The sequence below is a fragment of the Moschus berezovskii genome, chromosome 10 (assembly GCF_049115385.1).
Source record: "Moschus berezovskii isolate FMDL1 chromosome 10, NW_MosBer_1.0, whole genome shotgun sequence".
Taxonomy (NCBI): domain Eukaryota; kingdom Metazoa; phylum Chordata; class Mammalia; order Artiodactyla; family Moschidae; genus Moschus; species Moschus berezovskii.
In genome coordinates this window covers 15,280,287-15,302,142 of record NC_142469.1, presented here as the reverse complement: position 1 = coordinate 15,302,142, position 21,856 = coordinate 15,280,287, and the positions used below count along the sequence as shown (strand labels likewise).

Below are 21,856 nucleotides of genomic sequence, written 5' to 3'. Positions count from 1 at the left end.
GTGTTAGTCACTCGGTTGAACTGTAGCCCATGAGGCTCCTTAGTTCAGTTCAGTCGCTCAGTTGTGTCCGACTCTGCGACCCCATAGACTGCAGAACACCAGGCCTCCCTGTCCATCACCAACTCCTAGAGCTTACTCAATAACGGCCATTGAGTCAGTGATGCCATCCAACCATCTCATCCTCTGTCGTCCCCTTCTCCTCCTGCCTTCAATCTTTCCCAGCATCAGGGTCTTTTCAAAGGAGTCAGTTCTTCACATCAGTTGGCCAAAGTATTGGAGTTTCAGCTTCAGCATCAGTCCTTCCAATGAATATTCAGGACTGATTTCCTTTAGGATGGACTGGTTGGATCTCCTTGCAGTCCCAGGGACTCTCAAGGGTTTTCACCAACACCACAGTTCAAAAGCATCAATTCTTCAGCGCTCAACTTTTTTATAGTCCAACACTCACATCCATACATGACCACTGTAAAAACCATAGCTTTAACTACGTGGACCTTTTTCTCAAAGTAATGTCTCTCCTTTCTAGTATGCTGTTAGGTTGGTCATAACTTTTCTTCCAAGGAACAAGTGTCTATTAATTTCATGACTGAGGTCACCATCTGCAGTGATTTTGGAGCCCTCCAAAATAAGATTTCTCACTGTTTTCATTTTTTCCCCATGTATTTGCCATGAAGTGATGGGACCAGATGCCATGATCTTAGTTTTCTGAATGTTGAGATTTAAACCACTCTCTTCTGTCACTTTCATCAAGAGGCTCTTTAGTTCTTTGCATTCTTCCATAAGTGTGGTGTCATCTGCATATCTGAGGTTATTGATATTTCTCCCAGAAATCTTGATTCCAGCTTGTGCTTCTTCCAGCCCAGCGTTCCTCATGCTATACTCTGCATATAAGTTAAATAAGCAGGGTGACAATATACAGCCTTGACATACTCCTTTCCCGATTTGAAACAAGTCTGTTGTTCCATGTCCAGTTCTAGCTGTTGCTTGTTGACCTGTATACAGATTTCTCAGGAGGCAGGTCAGATGGTCTGATATTCCCATCACTTTAAGAATTTTCCACAGTTTGTTGTGATTCACACAAAGGCTTTGGCGTAGTCAATGAAGCAGAAGTAGATTTATTTTTTCTGGAACTCTCTTGCTTTTTCAATGATCAAACAGATGTTGGCAATTTGATCTCTGGTTCCTCTACTCTTTCTAAATCCAGCTTGAACATCTGGAAATTCATGGTTCATGTACTGTTGCAGCCTGGCTTGGAGAATTTTGAACATTAATTTGCTAGCGTGTGAGATGAGTACAATTGTGAGGTAGTTTGAACATTCTTTGGCATTGCTTTTCTTAGGGACTGGAATGAAAACACCTTTTCCAGTGCTGTGGCCACTGTTGAGTTTTCCAAATTTGCTGGCATATTGAGTGCAGCACTTTCACAGCATCATCTTTTAGGATTTGAAATAGCACAACTGGAATTCCATCACCTCCACTAGCTTTATTTGTAGTGATGCTTCCTAAGGCCCACTTGACTTTGCATTCCAGGATGTTTGGTTCTAGGTGAATGATCACACCATCATGATTTTCCGGGTCATGAAGACCTTTTATGTACAGTTTTTCTGTGTATTCTTGCCACCTCTTCTTAATATCTTCTGCTTCGGTTAGGCCCATACCATTTCTGTCCTTTATTGTGCCCATCTTTGCATGAAATGTTCCCTTGGTCTCTCTAGTTTTCTTGAAGAGATCTCTAGTCTTTGCCATTCTATTATTTTCCTCTTATTTTTGCCTTGATCACTGAGGAAGGCTTCCTTATCTCTCCATGCTATTCTTTGGAACTCTGCATTCAAATGGGTATATCTTTCCTTTTCTCCTTTGCCTTTCAGTTCTCTTCTTTTCACAGGTATTGGTCCATGTAATTCTCCAGACATGAATACTGGAGTGGGTATAGCCGTTTTCTTCTCCAGAAGATCTTCCTGACCCAAGGATGGAACCCCGTCTCCTGAATTGCAGGCAGATCGTCTGAGCCACCAGGGAAGCCCATACACACACACATACACATAAACATATATATGTGTATGTGTGTATATATATATATATATATATATATATATATTCTGAGTTTACCAAACAGTTCTTTGGGTTTTCTGTAAGACGTTACAGAAAAATCCAAACAAACTTCTTGGCTAGCCCAATATGTACTCATTACTGAATTGAAAATATCCTCTCGGAACATGAAAACTAAAGATGCAGACTTGAGAATAGCTGTTATCTCTAGCGCAGAAAGAAGCAGAACTAGAAAGTCCTAATCATGGCTTTCTTTAGGCTCTAAGAAATAGAAACCTACTCAAATAAGATCGAGATGAACAGCCAAGAGTTCAGAGAGCCTCGCTGTGACTCCACCCAGAGGTCAGGACCAAAGTCTCTTCACTTGGGATCCAGAAGGCCTCTCTCAGCAACCACGACTTTCACCTGAAATTATCCCCACCACTGACTCCTCTTGCACATGACCCGATGTGGCTTCCTCTGGATACTTCTGCAAATCTACAATCTGTGCTTTCCACCTCAAATATTTCTGAATTTCTTCCTCACCCTCAAATCTCCAACTCCCATCATTCTCAGAAGATGACTTGAATCCAACTTCCCAGAAAAACAGAAACCACCAGACATAAGGTCCCTCATCTTTCCAGTCACAAACTTATACCTTCCCTTATTCAAGCCATCTTGTTTGCTATATTCTTTCCATCAACATTTTTATTTTTGTCACCTTGTTATAAATTGGGGAATAATTACTTTACAATATTGTGATGGCCTGTGACACACATCAGCATGAATCGGCCATAGGCATACATGTGCCTCCTCCCCCTGAACCTGCCTCCTACCTCCCTCCCTCCCCACCCCATCCCTCTAAGTTGGCACAGAGCACTGGTGGGTTCCTGGCCTCATACATCAAACTCCCACTTGCTATCTATTTTACATATCCCATCCTCTCCTTCTCCCACTGTGTTGAAAAGTCTGTCCTTTACGTCTGTGTCGCCTTTCCTGCCCTGCACATAGGATCATCAGTACCATCTTTCTAGATGCCATATATATGCATTAATATATGATATTTGTCTTTCTCTTTCTGACTTAACTTTACTCTGTATAGTAGGCTCTAGGTTCATCCACCTCATTAGGACTGACTCAAATGCTTTCCTTTTTTATAGCTGAATAATATTCCATTGTGTATATGTACCACAACTTCCTTTTCTATTCATCTGCCAATGGACATATATTCTATTCAAACACCATTTAAAGGAGGCCCACATTGGACCTGTGTCCCATAACCCCCCGGTATAACTTATGTCCCGCTTGCCAAACTTCTGGAAAGATTTGTCCATGCTAATTAATGCATTTATCAGCTATGTGTGTGTATTTTATGAAGTAACTGTGGTATTTCTTGTTACTGACTCTAATAGCTATTTATCAGTTCTCACTCTATTGTCTGTCTCAGCTGAATTCCTTTTCTATTAATTCAGATATAATTTACATACAGTGAAATGCATAGATCTTAAGTGTGCAGTTTGATTGGTCTTGAGAAGTGCATACACACATATAACGCACACCCTTATGAAAATACAGAACATTTCTATCCCTCCAGAAAATTGCCTCCTATCCCCTTCCTGTCAACCCCTCAGCTGTGCTATCAGAGCTGAATGCATCTAGTTTCTAATACATGAATTAGGTGTGTGTGTTCTAGAGCTTCATGTAAATGGAATTTTATGGTCTGCATGACTTTTGTCTGGCTTTTTTTATTCTGCATGATGCTTCTGAGATTCATATGTGTGTTCATGTACCAGTGGTTTACTCCTGTTCATTGCTAGATAGTATTTAATTGGATGAATATACCACAGGTTTTTAGTTCATTCTCTTGCTGATGTACATCTAGGCTATTTCCAGTTTAGAGCTTTAATAAAGAAGGCTGATCTAAACATTCTTGTAAAAGAATTTTTGCAAAGAAATGTTTTCATTTCTTTTCTATAACCTCTATGAATGGTATAAATAATTGCTAGGTCATAATATAAAAGTGTGTTTAACTTCTAAAAATTACCAAAGAGTTTTCTAAGGTGGTACACCATACTATGCTTTCACAGACAGTAATTGAGAATCCTGGTTCCTCATGACCTTCCTCAGCACTGGATGTTGCCTGTCTCCTTCATTTTAGGCATCCTAGGGACAGTGCCTTGTCCTCCTTGAAATTCTCTCTTCCCTTTTGTTTGGCGTAACAAGATGTCTCCAAAGGTTTATCCTTTGCTTCTCCACAATGCCTTTGCAAGGTGACTGCTGCTTTTCTGCTTTGAAAGGTAAAGTTTCTTTAAGGCTAATTCCTCGGTTTTCACCTGCTCTGGATCTAATCACTCATCTTCATCTGTAGCATCTCTGGCACCTGTGCAGAGATGACTCGCTGGGAGTTTACATTTCCAACCCTCTTTCTTCTAAGGCCCACACCTCCAGCCTGCAGGAGCAAAATGACCAAGACAAGATATAGCATCTCCTTTTCTGGTGGTATAAGTCAGAAGTTAACCAATTTTCAAGCTATTAAAAGGAAAAAAAAAAAAATTGTGGCTTTGGCGTACCAAATCTCTCTCCAGTCCTAACATTTTGGCATTTCCACGAAGCCCTTGCTTCTAACATCTCTCACCCAGAGTCCTGCAATAGCCTCCCCAAGTCTTTACACACACCTGTTCTCCATCCAATCATTTCTAGACATTGGAGCCAGATAGATCTTCTTAAATACTAATAGGCTTATGTCTTATCTCTCCTCAAAGTCTTTTGGCTCTTCAGATGAAGATAAACCTCTATTACATGACCTGGAAGACCTCATGTTGTCAGGCTTCTAATCCTCAAGACCCCCTCAAGCCATCTTTCTGCTCTTCCATGACATGGGTTTCCTTCCACTTTTTCAGAATCACCCCTCCCTCTCCTACCTAAGACCCTCTGATACCCTCACCAGCTGGGTACCTCCCTCTTTGCCTAACTAACTCCTCCTCATCCTCAGACCTTAGTTCAGTCTCACTGTCACTTCCACTCCTGACCAGCCTGATTTCAATTAGAATTCCTGGCTTATATCATCAAAGGATCATGTATTGTCCTGTGTTGCATTTATCAGAGATATTCTGACTTAAATGAAATACATCTCCCGCTGCAAAAGGCATGGACTCTGGATAATTCTATTAATTTCAGTACAATTCCTGGCATATCATAAATACTCATTCCATATCTGTTCCAAGAAAAAAATGAATGGGTATCACTCACACTCCTGACTCCCTGATTGCTTCTTATTTTCATTTTGAAAGAGAACCTTACTAGTTCTTGGTTGGTCAGTGAATCACCTGGACTCGTATCATATCTTTTATCTTTAGTACAATCACTATGGCCAGGGTGGGCACATATGGAAACAGGACTGTTTCTTCCAGAATGCTCATTGATGCAAAATTCACAGGATAGGTTGTACTTACAAAAATACTGTATAGCACAAGGGGAAAAAAGAAGGAACAACTGTTTGTAGGACATATATTAAGATAACCTTAAAGTGCATTCCAATATACACTGCTGCTGCTGCTGCTGCTAAGTCACTTCAGTCGTGTCCGACTCTGTGTGACCCCATAGACAGAAGCCCACCAGGCTCCCCCGTCCCTGGGATTCTCCAGGCAAGAACACTGGAGTGGGTTGCCATTTCCTTCTCCAATGTGTGAAAGTGAAAAGTGAAAGTGAAGTCGCTCAGTTGTGTCCGACCCTTAGCAACCCCACGGACTGCAGCCTACCAGGCTCCTCCATCCATGGGATTTTCTAGGCAAGAGTACTGGAGTAGCTTGCCATTGCCTTCTCCACCAATATACACTAGGTGCAGACAAATACTGTTTGATTTCCACTTACATGAGATACCTAGAATTGTCAAATTCATAGAGTCATAAAGAACATTGGGAGGTGCCAAGGGCTGGGGTTCAGGGGGTGGGGAGGGGGAATGGGGACTAACTGTTTAATAGGGACAGAGTTTCAATTTAGGAAAGTGAACATTTTGAGAGATGGATGATGGTGAGAGTTGTACACAATGTTAATATTCTTAGTGCCACTGAACTGTACAGGAAATATGGTTAAAATAGTATGTTTTATATTATATGACTTTTACCACAATAAAATAAAATTTAAAAATAAATAAAAGAAACTATGTAATGCAAAAAAAGTAAGTGAGGAATGTCTGCTGCTGCTGCTAAGTCGCTTCAGTCGTGTCCGACTCTGTGCGACCCCATAGACAGCAGCCAACTAGGCTCCTCTGTCCCTGGGATTCTCCAGGCAAGAATACTGGAGTGGGTTGCCATTTCCTTCTCCAATGCATGAGAGTAAAAAGAGAAAGGGAAGTCGCTCAGTCGTGCCTGACTCTTTGCAACCCCATGGACTGTAGCCTACCGGGCTCCTCTGTCCATGGGATTTTCCAGGCAAGTGAGGAATGTCTAGATCACGCCTATTCTCTAAATGAGATAAAATTAAACTCCTTAAAAAAGACTTTATAGAAAGAATACATTTTCAGGTGTGTGGGTGTGAGGTGTATAAGTACAGATGGATTTATGAGTGGGAGTGTTCACAGATCTGTATATAGGATACCACCCCCTTCCCTAACCTACTGATTCTTTCTTTGGGTCACTGACCGATTGTGTGTGTGTGTGTGTGTGTGTGTGTGTGTGTGTGTGTGTGTTCAGTTGCTCAGTCGTGTCTGACTTTTTGCAAGCCCATGGGTTGTAGCCCACCAGGCTTCCCTGCCCATGGAATTTTCCAGGCAAGAATACTGGAGCAGGTTGTCATTTCCTTCTCCAGGGGATCTTCCCGACCCAGGGATTGAACTTGTGTCCCTTGAGTGTCCTGAATGGGCAGGCAGATTCTTCACCACTAGCACCACTTGGGAAGCCTGACCAATAATCTAACTGAAACCAAAACTCCAGATGGGAGAGAACCAAGGAAAGTTCTCAGAGTGAACAAAGACCAACTGGTTTTTCCTACTGAAAAAAAACATGATTTTAATCTGTATATAATTCAAATGCATGGTAGGAAAAGCTCTTTGGAATCATAAATAAATTACTGCATACTGAAAACATTGTCTCTTTCAAGATGTATTAAAAATTAAAAATAAAATGATCACAGTTAATAATTATTAATGCAACTTAAATATAATTGCAACAAATACCATTGAAAATGAAATCTTTAAATAAAGTATTTCTTGATCCCTGTAAATGACCTACTTATTATGAGCAATATTAAATATAACCAAATTCAAAATCATCAAAATAAATAAGTTTCCTTGGAGTTTTCTATAACAGGATAAAGCCATATAGAGCAGACAAATCAAACTAAATTTGAAAAAAAATAATTATTTGAATTTGATGGTAGTTAAAATGAAACCATGGTGAGAGAGTGTGACAGTAGAAAAAGAAACACTGGACCAGGAGAAAGAAAACCCCAAGTCTTATACCTAACTCTCTTGCCAATTACTAACTAAAGCTGAAACAAACTCTGGGCTTCAGATTTCTTGCCTTAAAAGTGGAGCTGGAATAAATATTCAGTGGCTAAAATGTGTTCTCTTGATTGCAACTCTCATCAGTTGATGGCCTGGAATACTCCATGCAGAAGGGTTTTGAGGCATCTGACATTTATCAGCAATACTGTTCTAGCTTCAGGAAGTTGTCTGTGCATTCTGAATATTTGCCAGACCTGGACAAGGCAGCCTCTAAGCTCCCATCCACATTTCAACTCAGTGTAACTGTGCTGTGTCAAAGATGAGTGTGTTTGTGTCCTCAGCATGCAGACTGTGCAGTTCAGCTCAAGCAGCACTTACTGAGGCCCCACTGTTTCCTGGGCACAGGTCAGGAAATGGAAGTATGAAAACGAGTAAGAGAAGACACTTGTCTTCAAGGAGTTTAAGTTTGGAAGAGGATGGGTAAAGAAGATGCGGTTCATCTATATAATGGAATACTACTCAGTCATAAAAAGAATGAAATAAAGCCATGTGCAGCAACACAGATGGACCTAGAGATTATCATTCTAAGTAAACCAGAAAGAGAAAGACAGACAGACCCACAGACAAAGAAAACAAAATTATGGTTACCAAAGAGCAAAGAAGGGGAGAGATAAATCAGGAGATTGGGATTACCATATACACACTAATATATATATATATAATTGATCATCAACAATGACTACTGTATAGCACAAGGGACTGTAGTCAATATTTTATAATAACCTATAAGGGAAAAGAACCTGAAAAAGAATACATATGTGTGTGTGTGTGTGTGTGTATAACTGAATCACTTTGCTCTACATCTGAAATCAACACATTATAAATCAACTATATTTCAAATTTTAAAAAAAGTTTAGAAGATGACTTAACCAGAAAGCAGTTTTAATTAAAAATATAATACTTTACAAAAGTACAATACTTTACAATCATAAGCATCCGATCTAATTCTAAGTATCAAATCAGAGAATCCATATTATGCTTTAAATGCTCATGAAGTTACTAATGTTTGAATTCAAAGGAAATGTTTCCATTAAGCTTGTCTGTCTAGAGGATTACTTTGTAAAATGTATTGTTTACATCCTCCGACACTGGCATTCAAACACTGTCAGAATACTGTCCTTCACAAAGCCATGAATGATAAATTAAGAGTACAACATATCATCCGAAAATCTTACTTCAGTTTCACCTTGTAATATCTAACCAGTATGTTCTTCTCATAAATTCTGGCCAACATGGTTCTCTCAATAGTCAAAACACACAGTTCATTTTTTTTTTTTTTTTGCTTTCAGAATATGCTGATAGAATTCTCCTGGTTAGAATAAACTTCCCACTCCAGCCACCTACTCATACCCTATGAATCTATCCAGCAGCCTTAGATGACTCCTCCGCCCCACATCCTCCGGATGTGCTCATTCATTCATGCACACAGTTTAGAAATCTAGGTACCTATCCCATAGCAAGCTCTGTGCTTATGTGACAGACATAGACCTTGCTCTCAGGGCTGATGCTGAGGTGACAGTGTACAGAGTCAGACGATCGAATCTGAAGGATTTGACAACACAGTGAGTAAGGGGTTGCAATGGTGATCCACCCATACAGACAAGACTCACACAAGTGTTTGTAGGGCTGATACAGAAAATCAAGAAATGGATGAAGGATAACACTCAGTTTGAAGCACCCATGGGGCATCCAGGTGGAGACAATTTAGCAAGTGGAAGAGAAAGAGGAGAGTGAAAAAGTTGGCTTGAAGCTCAACATTCAGAAAACTAAGATCATGGCATCTGGTCCCTTCACTTCATGGGAAATAGATGGGGAAACAGCGGAAACAGTGTCAGACTTTATTTTGGGGGGCTCCAAAATCACTGCGGATGTGATTGCAGCCATGAAATTAAAAGACGCTTACTCCTTGCAAGGAAAGTTATGACCAACCTAGACAGCATACTAAAACGCAGAGACATTCCTTTGCCAACAAAGGTCCATCTAGTCAAGGCTATGGTTTTTCCTGTGGTCATGTATGGATGTGAGAGTTGGACTGTGAAGAAAGCTGATCACCGAAGAATTGGTGTTTTTGAACTGTGGTGTTGGAGAAGACTCTTGAGAGTCCCTTGGACTGCAAGGAGATCCAACCAGTCCATTCTAAAGGAGATCAGTCCTGGGTGTTCATTGGAAGCACTGATGCTAAAGCTGAAACTCCAATACTTTGGCCACCTCATGCGAAGAGTTGACTCACTGGAAAAGACTCTGATGCTGGGAGGGATTGGGGGTGGGAGGAGAAGGGGACGACCGAGAATGAGATGGCTGGATGGCATCACCGACTCGATGGACATGAGTTTGAGTGAACTCCGGGAGTTGGTGATGGCCTGGCATGCTGTGATTCGTGGGGTCACAAACAGTCGGACACGACTGAGTGACTGAACTGAACTGAACTGAAGGTATGTGAATTCAGGATTTGGTAGATAATTTCAGTTTTGTAATACAGACTTGAGATCATTAACACATAAGTGTGACTGAGTTCATGACCAGAAACCACACAGAAGAAGGCGAATCAGGAGGAAATGGAATTATAGAAGGAAGGGCAAGAGGGAGCTTCCCAAAGTCCTCCTGCTCTTATAACCACCACTCATTTTGCACAATTCGTCTTGCTACCTAATTAGCCTTTTCCAAAATATATATGTCTTGTTTCCTAAGATGTGCACTACCTTACCGTATCTAACCCCAATGGCCAGGACCATGTTTTTCTTTTTTAGTTAAAAGAAAAAAAAAAGCTATTGAAGTATAGCTGATTTACAATGTTGTGTTAATTTCTACTGTACAGAAATGTGATTCAGTTATGCATATATGCACATTATTTTTCCTACTCTTTCCCATTATGGTTTATCAAAGGGAGTTGAATGTAGTTCCCTGTGCTCGATAGTAGGACCTTGTTGCTTATCCATTTGGACTTTTACTTTTCAAAATTGCACCTGTGCCTCCAGGAATCTTCCACTTTACTGTCTTTCTAGAAGGCAGGACTGGAAAGTCACCTGACTGATTATCTATCATACAGTGAATATTATAGCTCAGACCTTGGAAGCTCCACATACCATGAAATCCCTTTCTAATACTTATGTCTGGAACAATATTCAGATGGTACAATCTTTTTAAGACAGGTATCAAGATTTTACTTCAGGCTGCTATATATTAGGTCACTATTTTTGGCCTAGGGAACAGAGAATCTGTACATTGAAGTATTCAGCCTAATTATAAGAAGATTTTATGTTATTTTATTTCTCCAAATCACATTTTGTGATAATTGTCATGATTATCATGAAGAATATCAAAACAGAGTCTCTGTATAAATTTTCCTCTTACCAAAAATTTAATATCTAAAGTATATTAGCCAGCTGATACCTATAGTCCTATATTTCAGATAACAGGATGTAAAATATATCATGTTTTTCTGAAGAAAGAAAAAGGGTTAGGAAAGAAGGCTTAAGCTTCAATATATTACAAGACAGAGATAGCTAAGGCAGGTAAATCTGCTAAGCTGGGTGAAAAATAAAAAGAAAGCCATTGGGTTACTTTACTTTTGTTTTCATCTCTTTCTACTAAGACACTAACTAATCCTCCTGACCTGGACAGAACTTCTGAATGTGGATCCATATGAGTGTGAGTGTTAGTCGCTTAGTCATGTCCCTCTTTGTGAGACCCCCAAAGGAATCCTACCAGGCTCCTCTGTCTATGGAATTCAGGCAAGAGTACATGAGTGGGTTTCCATGCCCTTCTCCAGGGGATTTTCCCAACCCAGTGGTCAAACCCAGATCTCCTGCATTGCAGGCAGCTTCTTTACTGTCTGAACTACCTGGGATACCACTCCATATTTAAAAAGACCTGATACATTGATTTATGAATTCCTTAGATATTTCATATACCATCTATTTTTTCTATAATATAAACCCCATAAATTGAAAACAAAACAAAGAGCTCCTCCTTGTGTGTTAAGAGCTATGTTTAAACAAGAAAAATGTGTCACATGACACTTGTGCACTCATCACTTACAACTTTAAAATAACTCGATATGCTTGAGATTAAGAACACTGCTCAAATATTGATCAAGAATGCTTTGGGTACAGGAACATAAGTTGGAACTAATTTAATAGGCTACATAAAATTTAGCAAATACAGACAGAAAATAACCACTACTACACTAGTCCTCATTTGTAAATATGCAGATCATGAATCAAAGTCTATGAAAAGAAGCTAAGCTGGTAAGACACTTACAAGACAGCTGCTGCTGCTGCTGCTAAGTCACTTCAGTCGTGTCCGACTCTGTGTGACCCCATAGACGGAAGCCCACCAGGCTCCCCCGTCTCTGGGATTCTCCAGGCAAGAACACTGGAGTGGGTTGCCATTTCCTTCTCCGATGTGTGAAAGTGAAAAGTGAAAGTGAAGTCGCTCAGTCATGTCTGACTTATAGCGACCCCATGGACTTCAGCCTACCAGGCTCCTCCATCCATGGGATTTTCTAGGCAAGAGTACTGCACAGATACCTTAATTAGTTTTCAATTCACATCTCTTCTCTATCTGAATATAATGGCATCTCCCAGAGGATAATTGGGCTTCCCTTGTGGCTTAGCTGGTAAAGAATCTGCCTGCAATGAAGGAGACCTGGGTTCAATCCCCGGGTTATGAAGATCCCCTAGAGAAGGGAAAGGCTACCCTCTCCAGTATTCTGGCCTGGAGAATTTCATAGAATTTCATGGACTGTATAGTCCATGGGGTCGCACAGAGTTGGACACAACTGAATGCTGCTGTACAAAAATAGAGGATAATTATCTGGCATAATTATGGGAAATACAGAAAATATGGTACTAAATAATATGGAAATCATCAGCAAAGTGTTATACTTTATATTAGATAAACATATATGTTTGGTTCATTATGGTTCTTTAATATCTAATTAAGCATTTGCTTTCAAACTTCATGAAATTACTTTCTATAAAATTATCTTGTTTTACTATATATAACACAGAGGAATTATCAGTATATTTCTTCCTAAAATCTAGTTAAATATCTTCTCTAAACCATAGTCTGCTCCTTTGCAAGTCCCAAAGAAAAATCTTCATAGAGTCCTTCATATAGTTGCATTCCTAATTACTTTTAGTTGAAAAGTGTTTTGAACTTTTAAATTCACCTTTGCCATTAAAGGTAGCATTTCACTGAGAATCCATAAAAGATAATACTTGATTCTCAGCAAATGCTTTTCCATTCACCAAACAATGATTTTCAAGATTCTACGTCTATACCTTGCTGTGTTACTTATTGATAATTACTAACTTCTATATTTTATGACAGTTAATTACTTGACTTTCTGAAGTTCTAAATGAATAATTTGGTTCAGGGAAAGCAAAATCTATAAAGACGGAGATAATTTAAGTTATCATTCAGGTTGAAATTCAAAATTGAGAGAAAGAGGTAATAGCTCTAATTATAGGATGAAATTGGCATCAACAGATACTATCCTGGGCAAGCCAACATATATAACTACTTTCCTTTTTAATATTTTATTTTATAGTTAAATAAATGTTAATGTGTATGAAAAGTTTTCACAAGTTAGCAACAGATTACAGAATATCTAAAGCTAATTCTGCAGACTTAAATAGACATTTTTCCAAAGAAGATATGTAACTGTCCAATAGGCACATGGAAAGACGCTCAGTATCACTAATTATCAGAGAAATGCAAATCAAGGCTACAATGAGGTTATCTCCTAGCACTGGTCAGAATGGGCATCATTAAAATGTCTAAAAGTGATAAATGCTGGAGAAGATGTGAAGAAAATGGAACCCTCCTACACTGTTGGTGGCAATGTAAATTGGTGCAGACACTCTAGAGAACAGTACGGAGATTTCTCAAAAAACTAAACATAGAATTACCATATGATCCAGCAACCCCGCTCCTGGGCACGTATCTAGTGTGTGTGTGCTCAGTTGTTCAATCGTGTCCAACTCTTTGTGACCCACGGACTGTAGCCTGCCAGGGTTTTATGTCTGTGGGATTTTCCTGGCATGAATACTGGAGTGGGTCATCATTTTCTTCTTCAGGGAATCTCCCCACCCAGGGATTGAATATGCTTCTCCTGAACTGCAAGCTGATTCTTTACCACTGAGCTACAAGAGAAGCCCCACAAATACCCAGAGAAAACCATAATTTGAAAAGATATATGCATCTGAATATTCACTGCAGCATTATTCACAATACCCAGAACACAGAAGCAACCTAAATGTCCATCAACAGAGGAACAGATAAAGAAGTTGTGGTATATATATACAGTGGAATATTACTTAGCCATAAAGAAGAATGAAATAATGCCATTTGCAGCAACATGGATGGGCTTAGAGTTTATCAGACTAAGTGAAGTAAATCAGGAAGAGAAAGAGAAATATCATATGGTATCACTCATATGTGGAATCTGAAATCCAACACAAATGAACATATCTACAAAATGCAAACACACTCACAGACACAGAGAACAAATTTGTGGTTGCCAGGGGTGGGGGGCAGTGGGAGAGGGATGGATTACGAGTTTGGGATTAGCATATGCAAACTACTATATATAGCATTATATACAGTATGGATGGACAACAAGGTCCTACTCTACAGTGCAGGGAACTATACAATATCTTGTAATAAACCATAATGGAAAAGAATATAAAAAATAATATATATATATATAAATAACTTTGCTGTTACTGATATATATATATATATAAATATATCCCTTTGCTCTACAACAAGAACTAACACAACATTTACTTCACCAAAACAAATTTTTAAAAGTTAATGTCAACTCTGCAATATATTCCCCTCATCATCCACAGAACACTTACTTAGATCAGAATAAAGGTACACAAACCTGATGTAAAAGCATAAGAAAATACAGAAAACCCAAGACATCCACCACAGAATCTTAAAAAGTTCTTCAACACATACCATATTTAAATCTATTCTATACCCAACACTTAACTGACATGAAACAGGAACTTCTGCTTGGCAAGTATATGGCCCCATATTCTGCTAATTTATAGTGAATAATTAATTAAATCTTGTGACACTAAAATCATCACTCTGTTTCTCCAATTTTTTTCTAGCAAAAGATGATGGAATGACCCTAAGCTAATTTCTCTTCTCATTTTTGAATTAGGGTTGCCTTTTAGTCATTTCAAACTTTATCATTTTGCCCACATTGCTTTTCCTGCAAAGGCATTTATGAGCTATTTAATGAGAAAGAAAGAAGACTGGAAGGAAGGTAAAAATAACCTCAGGTCAAACCCTGGACTCATTTTACCTTCGATCTCTTTGCCAAATCTGCACCCTGGAGGCTGCAGCCCTGGTCACACCACCCAGCTAGCACAATACGATGGATGGATTCTTCCACAAGGACCCATCTCAGCAGGACCTCTAGTAGCTGCAGCCATCACAGGAAAAGGTGCTCCTGGGAATCTTCTGTAGTTTTACAGAGTGACGTTAATAATGCCACCTTTCTTGGTACAGCAATTGGAAGTTTAAGAGTGTCTGTACCATCATGTTAAAGCCTCATAGGTTAGAAAGGCAGACATCAGCAGTTCGACCTTAAACAGGAAGAAATTAGGGCACAGATGAGTTAACTTATCCATGTTTACACCTATGGAATGTGACAATGAGAGTTGAATGTAGTCCCCTGCTCTGTCACACTCTCTCATGCTCACCTTCCTTTCTGGCAATGGCAGTTTTAAGTGGTAGGAACTAGTCAACATCCGGCTTAAGCAAAAGATTTTCTCTTTATTCTACCCAACAGCCCGATGCCTGACCCAACCCTAACACCAGACAAAATGGTCTTATTGGTGAATTTATTACCACAAGATATCTTGTAAGAAATAACCCACCTAACACAGAAAATTTATAACAATAGTAGAGAGAAGAGAGAACCTCACGGTGGAAAAGTGCAAAGGGATTCGAGAACCCTGTGAGCAAATGAGCCAGATTAGAGACCCCAGATGCACATGAGGCAGGCTGGATCCAGAGCCTGGAGCGTGACTGGGGTCCTCAGAAAAGGTTGAGAAATGCCACTGTTCACATGACACCTTTTTTGCTCCTTTTAGGTTTATTTTCTGGATCCAGGATCAAATATCATAAGGAAGGAACCAAGTTAGTTCTGGGAATTTCACTAGCAGAAACTGGTAACAATAGAATACTCAGAGAATAGCCCTCTCAGGAGATGAGTGTGGGGCAGAGTAAAATATGTAATGTATGCAGCCAAATGACCAAATGTTCTTCCCTGAGAGAAGAGGGAAACTAACCCTGATACCCACAGCTTCATGCAGTTTTGAAAAGACTTTTAAGAACACTAAAGATTTGGAGTCCATGCATGTGGGTTCTGGGTTCTGTTACTTTCATCGTCATGTGCCTCAGGCCAACTTAATTCAACTCCCAGGACAAGTTCTGAAATATCCAGCTCCTATCAAAGAACAACATGTAGAAAGCTGCTTAAAAATATAAAACAGTCCATAAAGATAAATGAAATGCAATACAATGGGCTTTCCAATCCATGGTACAGTAATCTTATCAGCATATTACAGATGTTGGAGGGCAATAATATTATTGCAGACATTGCTATTTGATATCTTTGCAGGAAGCTGACTCTTTCTGCACTGGTTGAACTCAAACCTTTCTCTCATCTACCCAGTTGAGCAAGTAACACTCCCAAGATGCTGTGTTTCTATTCAAGTCAGCAGGGGAGCCTGCAGTCCACACTGGTTCCCACATTCTACTGCAGATTTAGGAATCTATTTACTTTAACAGTGGTGCCCCTCACTTCTGGTTAAGAGAGAATACTCAGAGGTAAAGGAGAGGCAAGACAGGTTGGCAAAAATGTGAGCTCAGTGTTATGTTTCTTACCCTCTCTCTCTTTGATAACGCCTCACTTTCATTTTTTAGGCTTCTCTTTTCTGAATTTTCTCCAGGAGCATTTTGGGACCTAGTACTAGGTATGTATATTTACTAAGATAGGTTTTTGTTGAACCAGAAAACTACAATAATTCAGGGACAATCTTCCCTAAACTTAACCCTATCCAATTAGGGGCGTGAAGGAAACTAGACTCTGGGTGAAAGCGTACATTTTATCCCCCAGACTTTTCTACTTAGCACAGCACCTTGGGCTAAAGCACCTTCTTGTGCTTTAGCAGCATTCTCAAATTAATATTTACTTTTCCCCTTGTGCACCCCTGCCTCAGCAACATGAGAGAGTATTCTGGGGTGTAATATACAAAAATATATGCAAATGTCCATGAAAAGATGATATCTGCCTTCTTGGGGACTCTGCCCTCACTCCACTCCAGAAGCCCTCTGCTACCATTCCTTCATTTCCCAGTTGCCAATTGAGACTGCTGGATGAATTTTGAGTCACGATATTATAATTGGTTGGAGGAGAAAAAGCAGGAAAAAAATAGCTGAAGATACAAGGGTTCTACCCACTCCTTTGTCTCTCCTCTTACAAAGGAAGTGGGCGTGACGTAGGTTGGAAGAGTTAGTGGGTGTGAGGTTCCCTGTTAAGAGAGGTGGAGAAGTTCAAACTAAGTATCCTTTATAAATCAATTCACACCATGAATTGAAGGATTTATAAAAAAGATAGAACCTCTTAGAATCCTAACTGAATTTTCTTGCCCACATTTATACAATGTAAGTGGCAGGACTAAAACTTGAACCCCCAAATGCTTGGATCCAATTTTAATGGACTTTTCATTATAGTTTTTACAACCTTCAAATTGGAGATAATTCCCTTGCCCTCACTCCACTGGGAGACCCTAATAAGAGCATGGGTGAAGCTCCTGGTCCTCCTATAATCAGCAGCTCATCCTCTGAATCAGCCTAACCTTCTGCCAAACTTTTCCTCTGACACTGAAAGGACAGGCAGCAACTTAAAGAAGAGGTGGGTGAAATGCAGGTCTCTTCTTCTTGGTAGAAGGGCAGGGTGGTATGTGGGAACTGTACTTGGACTCAGCATAAAAGGTCTGGACCTGGTTGGGCTATGTTTTGTAAGGCGGTTCAAGGTACCACAGGAACCCTCCAAGGGCAGGATGAGGATCTGTGCATGACATGACCCAACTTACTTCTACACAAGCTCTTTGGGAGAATCCAAATACACACATACTGAACTTGAACACAGTTCAACTCTTTGGCATTTGCTTCAATAACCACGTAGGATAATGGCCAATATGAGGTAAATGCTCAATAAATGTTAGTAATTCTATTAAATATTCTGACACAATTCTCAATTCCCTGCCTCCAGCCATCTCTTTCATTTTCTGCTTCTATATTTTTTTCTGTCTTGCTACTCTGTAGCTTTTTTCTCTATGAAGCTTTTATAAAAAGGGAATAAGATTTTAGATCTAATGAGATCTTCTTTGACTTAGGTCCCAGGATAACACAGTCCAACCCATGTAATATACTGGCTCTTGGTGTCTGGTGACAGTTACCTCAAGGAGTATTCATTGAGGAAGTTAGGTCCCAAAAAACTTCTAGAACACATAGTCATACCCACACCAACACACCTCAAAACCCTACCGTTAGGAAAAACCTTCTATTTGCAGGGAAATAAACCAAACCATTAGAAATTATTTGCAGGAGTAAACTATATCTAGTAATTACTATATGGCAACAGTGTCTAAAATTAGTACACCTTGCCAACAAAACAAATTATTTGTATGACAAATTACTTACAAATTTCAAAGAATTTCTTTTCTGAAATCTTAAGGTGAAATTAGCTTCATTATTCTTTTCTATTTATAAAATTTTAAAGACATTATCAATACAAAATTCAAACAGTAATATAAAATCAAGGCTGATGAAACCACATGAATATATTGTAATTGATATTGTATAACATTTCTTTGGCATATTCAGCCATCAGTTTTCTCTCTTCTCTCTGCTGACATCTGATTTTACAAATTGTGAACAGCAAGTACACACAGTAGGTAGGGAGCCCAAGGGGATGACTCTACAGTAATGACTAAAGTGAATTTTCAGTCTAAATGCTCTGTTTGCAGGAGTTTAGCTTTATAGGACCTGTTGTGAGAGCAATTTCTTAGATATGTGCTATGATGACCACACATTATCACAAAAACTTGTCTCTGATTTAACAACTATTTCAAAACCTTTTAAAAACACTCTTGCTTTTTTCCAATCTATCTTTATGCAAAGTTTAGAAAGGGCCACCACCCATGACCGTGTGTCATTACGTTCCCACATAGGTGTGTCATCTGAATACCCCCTAAGGACCCTGTTTTTAAGACATAAAGTGCCCTCTAGAAAAAAAGTACGGCTCTGTTCCACTAATGAGCTGATAACAGGGCAGACTTACATCGCGGCAAACTGGGATTCCAAAGCATGCCCAATCTGCCAGGGCAAGGAAGGCCAAGACATTAGGCTGATTGACAGAGTTAGTGCTCAGGCCCTGGGGTTACAGAGGCTGTGGTGTGACAGCATCACACCCTGTCACGTTTTGTGAATCTGCAATAAAGGAGCGCTGTGTGCGTGAGAGCAGTCGCGGGCACAGCAGCGGGAACGATGCTTTCCACGTGAGCAGCTGGACAGCATCTTTCATTTTTATCTGTCCATAGAAGCCAGTAGGCTCTGATCACTACCAGGATGCACCCTCCCCACTAGAATCCCTCACTCTCTGCCAGCCCTGAAACAGCCAATGAAGAGGCATGACACCCACCCGCGTGCCCTGCACTTCCCTTCCCGGTCGGACCCTGTCAGGCAGTCTCCCATGTTTTCCACCGGCGGCTGGAGGCCTCTGTCCACCTGCTGTGTGCAGCGAACACCAAAAGAAATGGGAGCCAAACGGTGCGTCCTGACCGGCAGAAGAGATGTCTGGGACAGGTGGCAGGGGCGGCGGCCAGGGTGGACAGACGGACTGACAACCAGACAGACAGACAGCAGCACCAGCAGACACCATCCATTACTTCCAGTCTCAGAAGAGGGGAAGCCTGCAGCGCCAGGGACAGTCCACCAGGGACAGGCAGCAGATTAAGAAGGTTCTGCCTCCCTCAAGCTGGGAGGCTTAAAGTCTTTGTTGTTTTTTTTTTTTTTGGATAAGAAGGGACAGGGAATTTAGAAACCTGCTGCTCTTCATAAAACCAGGCCAACTCTGGCCTTCCGAGTTAATGGCTCCTCTCGGAGTCTACCATAAAAGGGCAGGGATGACTGGGTTTCTCCCTGTGTGCTGTGATCGGCCCCAACAGCTGTCCTCAACGCCCCCCTCCCCCATACAGGTTGCAGCTGTGCTGGTGGAGACCCAGCAGGTCAGGGACACAGCTCCCTCCAGCTCTCTCCTGCCAGCCTCTGCTGCACCCAGGCAGAAGGAGAAAATCCCCCTCCTGTGGCAGCATCTTCTCTTTAGGAGGCCTTCCCCAGGGCGGGCGGGGAAGAGGCCCCGGCTGCCCTGAGCCGGGGTGGGTATCACCCTGTTGCCATCCCTCCTTCTCTCTTCACTAACTCCAGATGCAACAGGCTCCCTTTTGGCTCTTCACACAAATCTTCTGCCCCCGGACACACCTTCTGGCCTTAACTTGGGGCTCCAAGGAGCTCGTCTCCATCGGGGCTCTGACGCCCCTCACTGCCAAGTTGAAAACTTTGCCTGATACTGGGAGACCCCTCTAGGGGAAGTCCCGTCCAACTCCACTCATCATCAGTGATGGGAAGCAGGCGCAGAAAGGCCAGCACCCCAGGGCGGGTTGGCCTGAGAATAAGGCAGGTGGCAGGACAGGGTAACCTGTGCCTACATCACCAGCCACCAGTCCGTCCCCTCCCCAAACCCAGCTAAAAGGGGCACTGGACAGAGGTCCCTTGCAGGGTTGGTTGATGGCATTTAAAGAAGGGCAGATGTGTGCAAAGATTCAGTCCTCTATTGTAAGGCTTGCACCAGGAAGGAGCAGGCCCTGGTGCTCCCTTGGAAACCAGTAAGGAGGAACCTGTATTTTATTCAGGCCAGGGTGCCCATCAGCTTCTCCCATTGTTAAAAACTTTGCATTGCCAATAGCATTATACATGGGGAAGAAAATGTCTTCACACAGGTCTTCTGTGTAGCAGACCCTGAATCAAAGGTTAAAGAGAAGCTGGGGAGGCAGGTTACCAAAGATGGCAACTGCCTAAAAAAAAAAAAAAAAGACCCAACCACGGGCTGCGAGATGAATGAGTAGCAAAATGAACACTCAAAATAAGCATCTTTCTTGCATCAATGCTGGCACCCTTGGCTGGGGTAACCCCAACCTGCTCAACAACTCCAAGGCAAGAAGAGCTATTCTGGCAGCTCTTCCCCACCTCGCCTTCCTGCCTGTTCAGCCCCTGCCCCTCCTCTGCTCCGGCTCCGGGGCCCCCTTCCTTCCACTCGGGCAGCATCTGCTCTTCTGAGCTTCCGCACATCCCACCCCCGGGTGGCCCCCGCGCACCCAGTCCTCTCCTGAACCCTGCTCCCCAGCCATCCTCTCCCCGGGTTCCTCGGCTCAGGGCTCAGCGCATCCTCGCCTGACACCTGTCCCGCACCCCCCACCCGCCTCCTTGCCCCGGCCTCTCGGGCCCCGGGCCCCAGGAGCCTTCGCCCGCACCCAGCACCCAGCACCCGGCCCGGCCCGCCCCCACCCCCAGCCGGGAGGACCGGGCGGCAGCGGGGAACGGCCCGCGGGAGGGAGGCTCGGCGGGCCCGGCCGGCTGGCTTACTTGAGCATGGCTTCTTCCTTCTCCTCTTCCTCCTTCTGCCGGTCCATCACCGCCAGGATGATGTTCCTCTCCTCCTCGGTCAGGTGGCTCAGGTCGGGCAGCTCGGGCATCGGGGGAGGCACGGTGGGCGGGCGGGGCCCCCGGGGCCCCACGGCCGAGGACATCTTCGCGGCCTGGCCCGCCCCTCCTCGATGGCCTGGGTTCGGCGCGGGCGCACCCTCGGATCCACGCCCGGCGGCGGCCGCGTCCCTGCTCGGCTCACCGCGGCGCCCTCCCGGCGGCGGGACCGGGCAGCGCGCGAGCCCGGGCTGTCATGGTGCTCTGCCCGCACCCAGCCCCGGAGGCGGCCGCCTTTGTTTTGGTGGCCCTGGCGAGGCGCGGGCGCCCGGCCGCCTCCCGCAGCCCAGCCTTCCCGGGCGGGGGCGGGAGCGCACGGGGCCGAGGATGCTCGGGGCTCGGCGAGGATGCTCCGGCTCCACCGCCTCCGTGCGTCCGCGGCGCAGGGAGAGTTTGGGTGGCACTTAGGCGGAGTCTCCGCCGCTCGGCTCCGGCGGTGCTGCTGAGCTCGCAGACACCGCCGCCAGCCGC

General features: G+C 42.5%; 1 protein-coding gene across 3 annotated transcripts in view; it reads right to left on the bottom strand.

Annotated features, from left to right (window-relative positions):
* RIMS1 (regulating synaptic membrane exocytosis 1) overlaps positions 1–21,432 on the bottom strand; it is a 628,464-nt gene extending 607,032 nt beyond the window's left edge. For all 3 annotated transcript variants that reach the window (XM_055432968.2, XM_088840494.1, XM_088840495.1), the window contains exon 1: positions 21,269–21,432. In XM_055432968.2, coding sequence (XP_055288943.2) covers positions 21,269–21,432 — 164 coding nt within the window. The remainder of the gene's footprint in view (positions 1–21,268) is intronic.
* Positions 21,433–21,856: the final 424 nt, after the last annotated feature.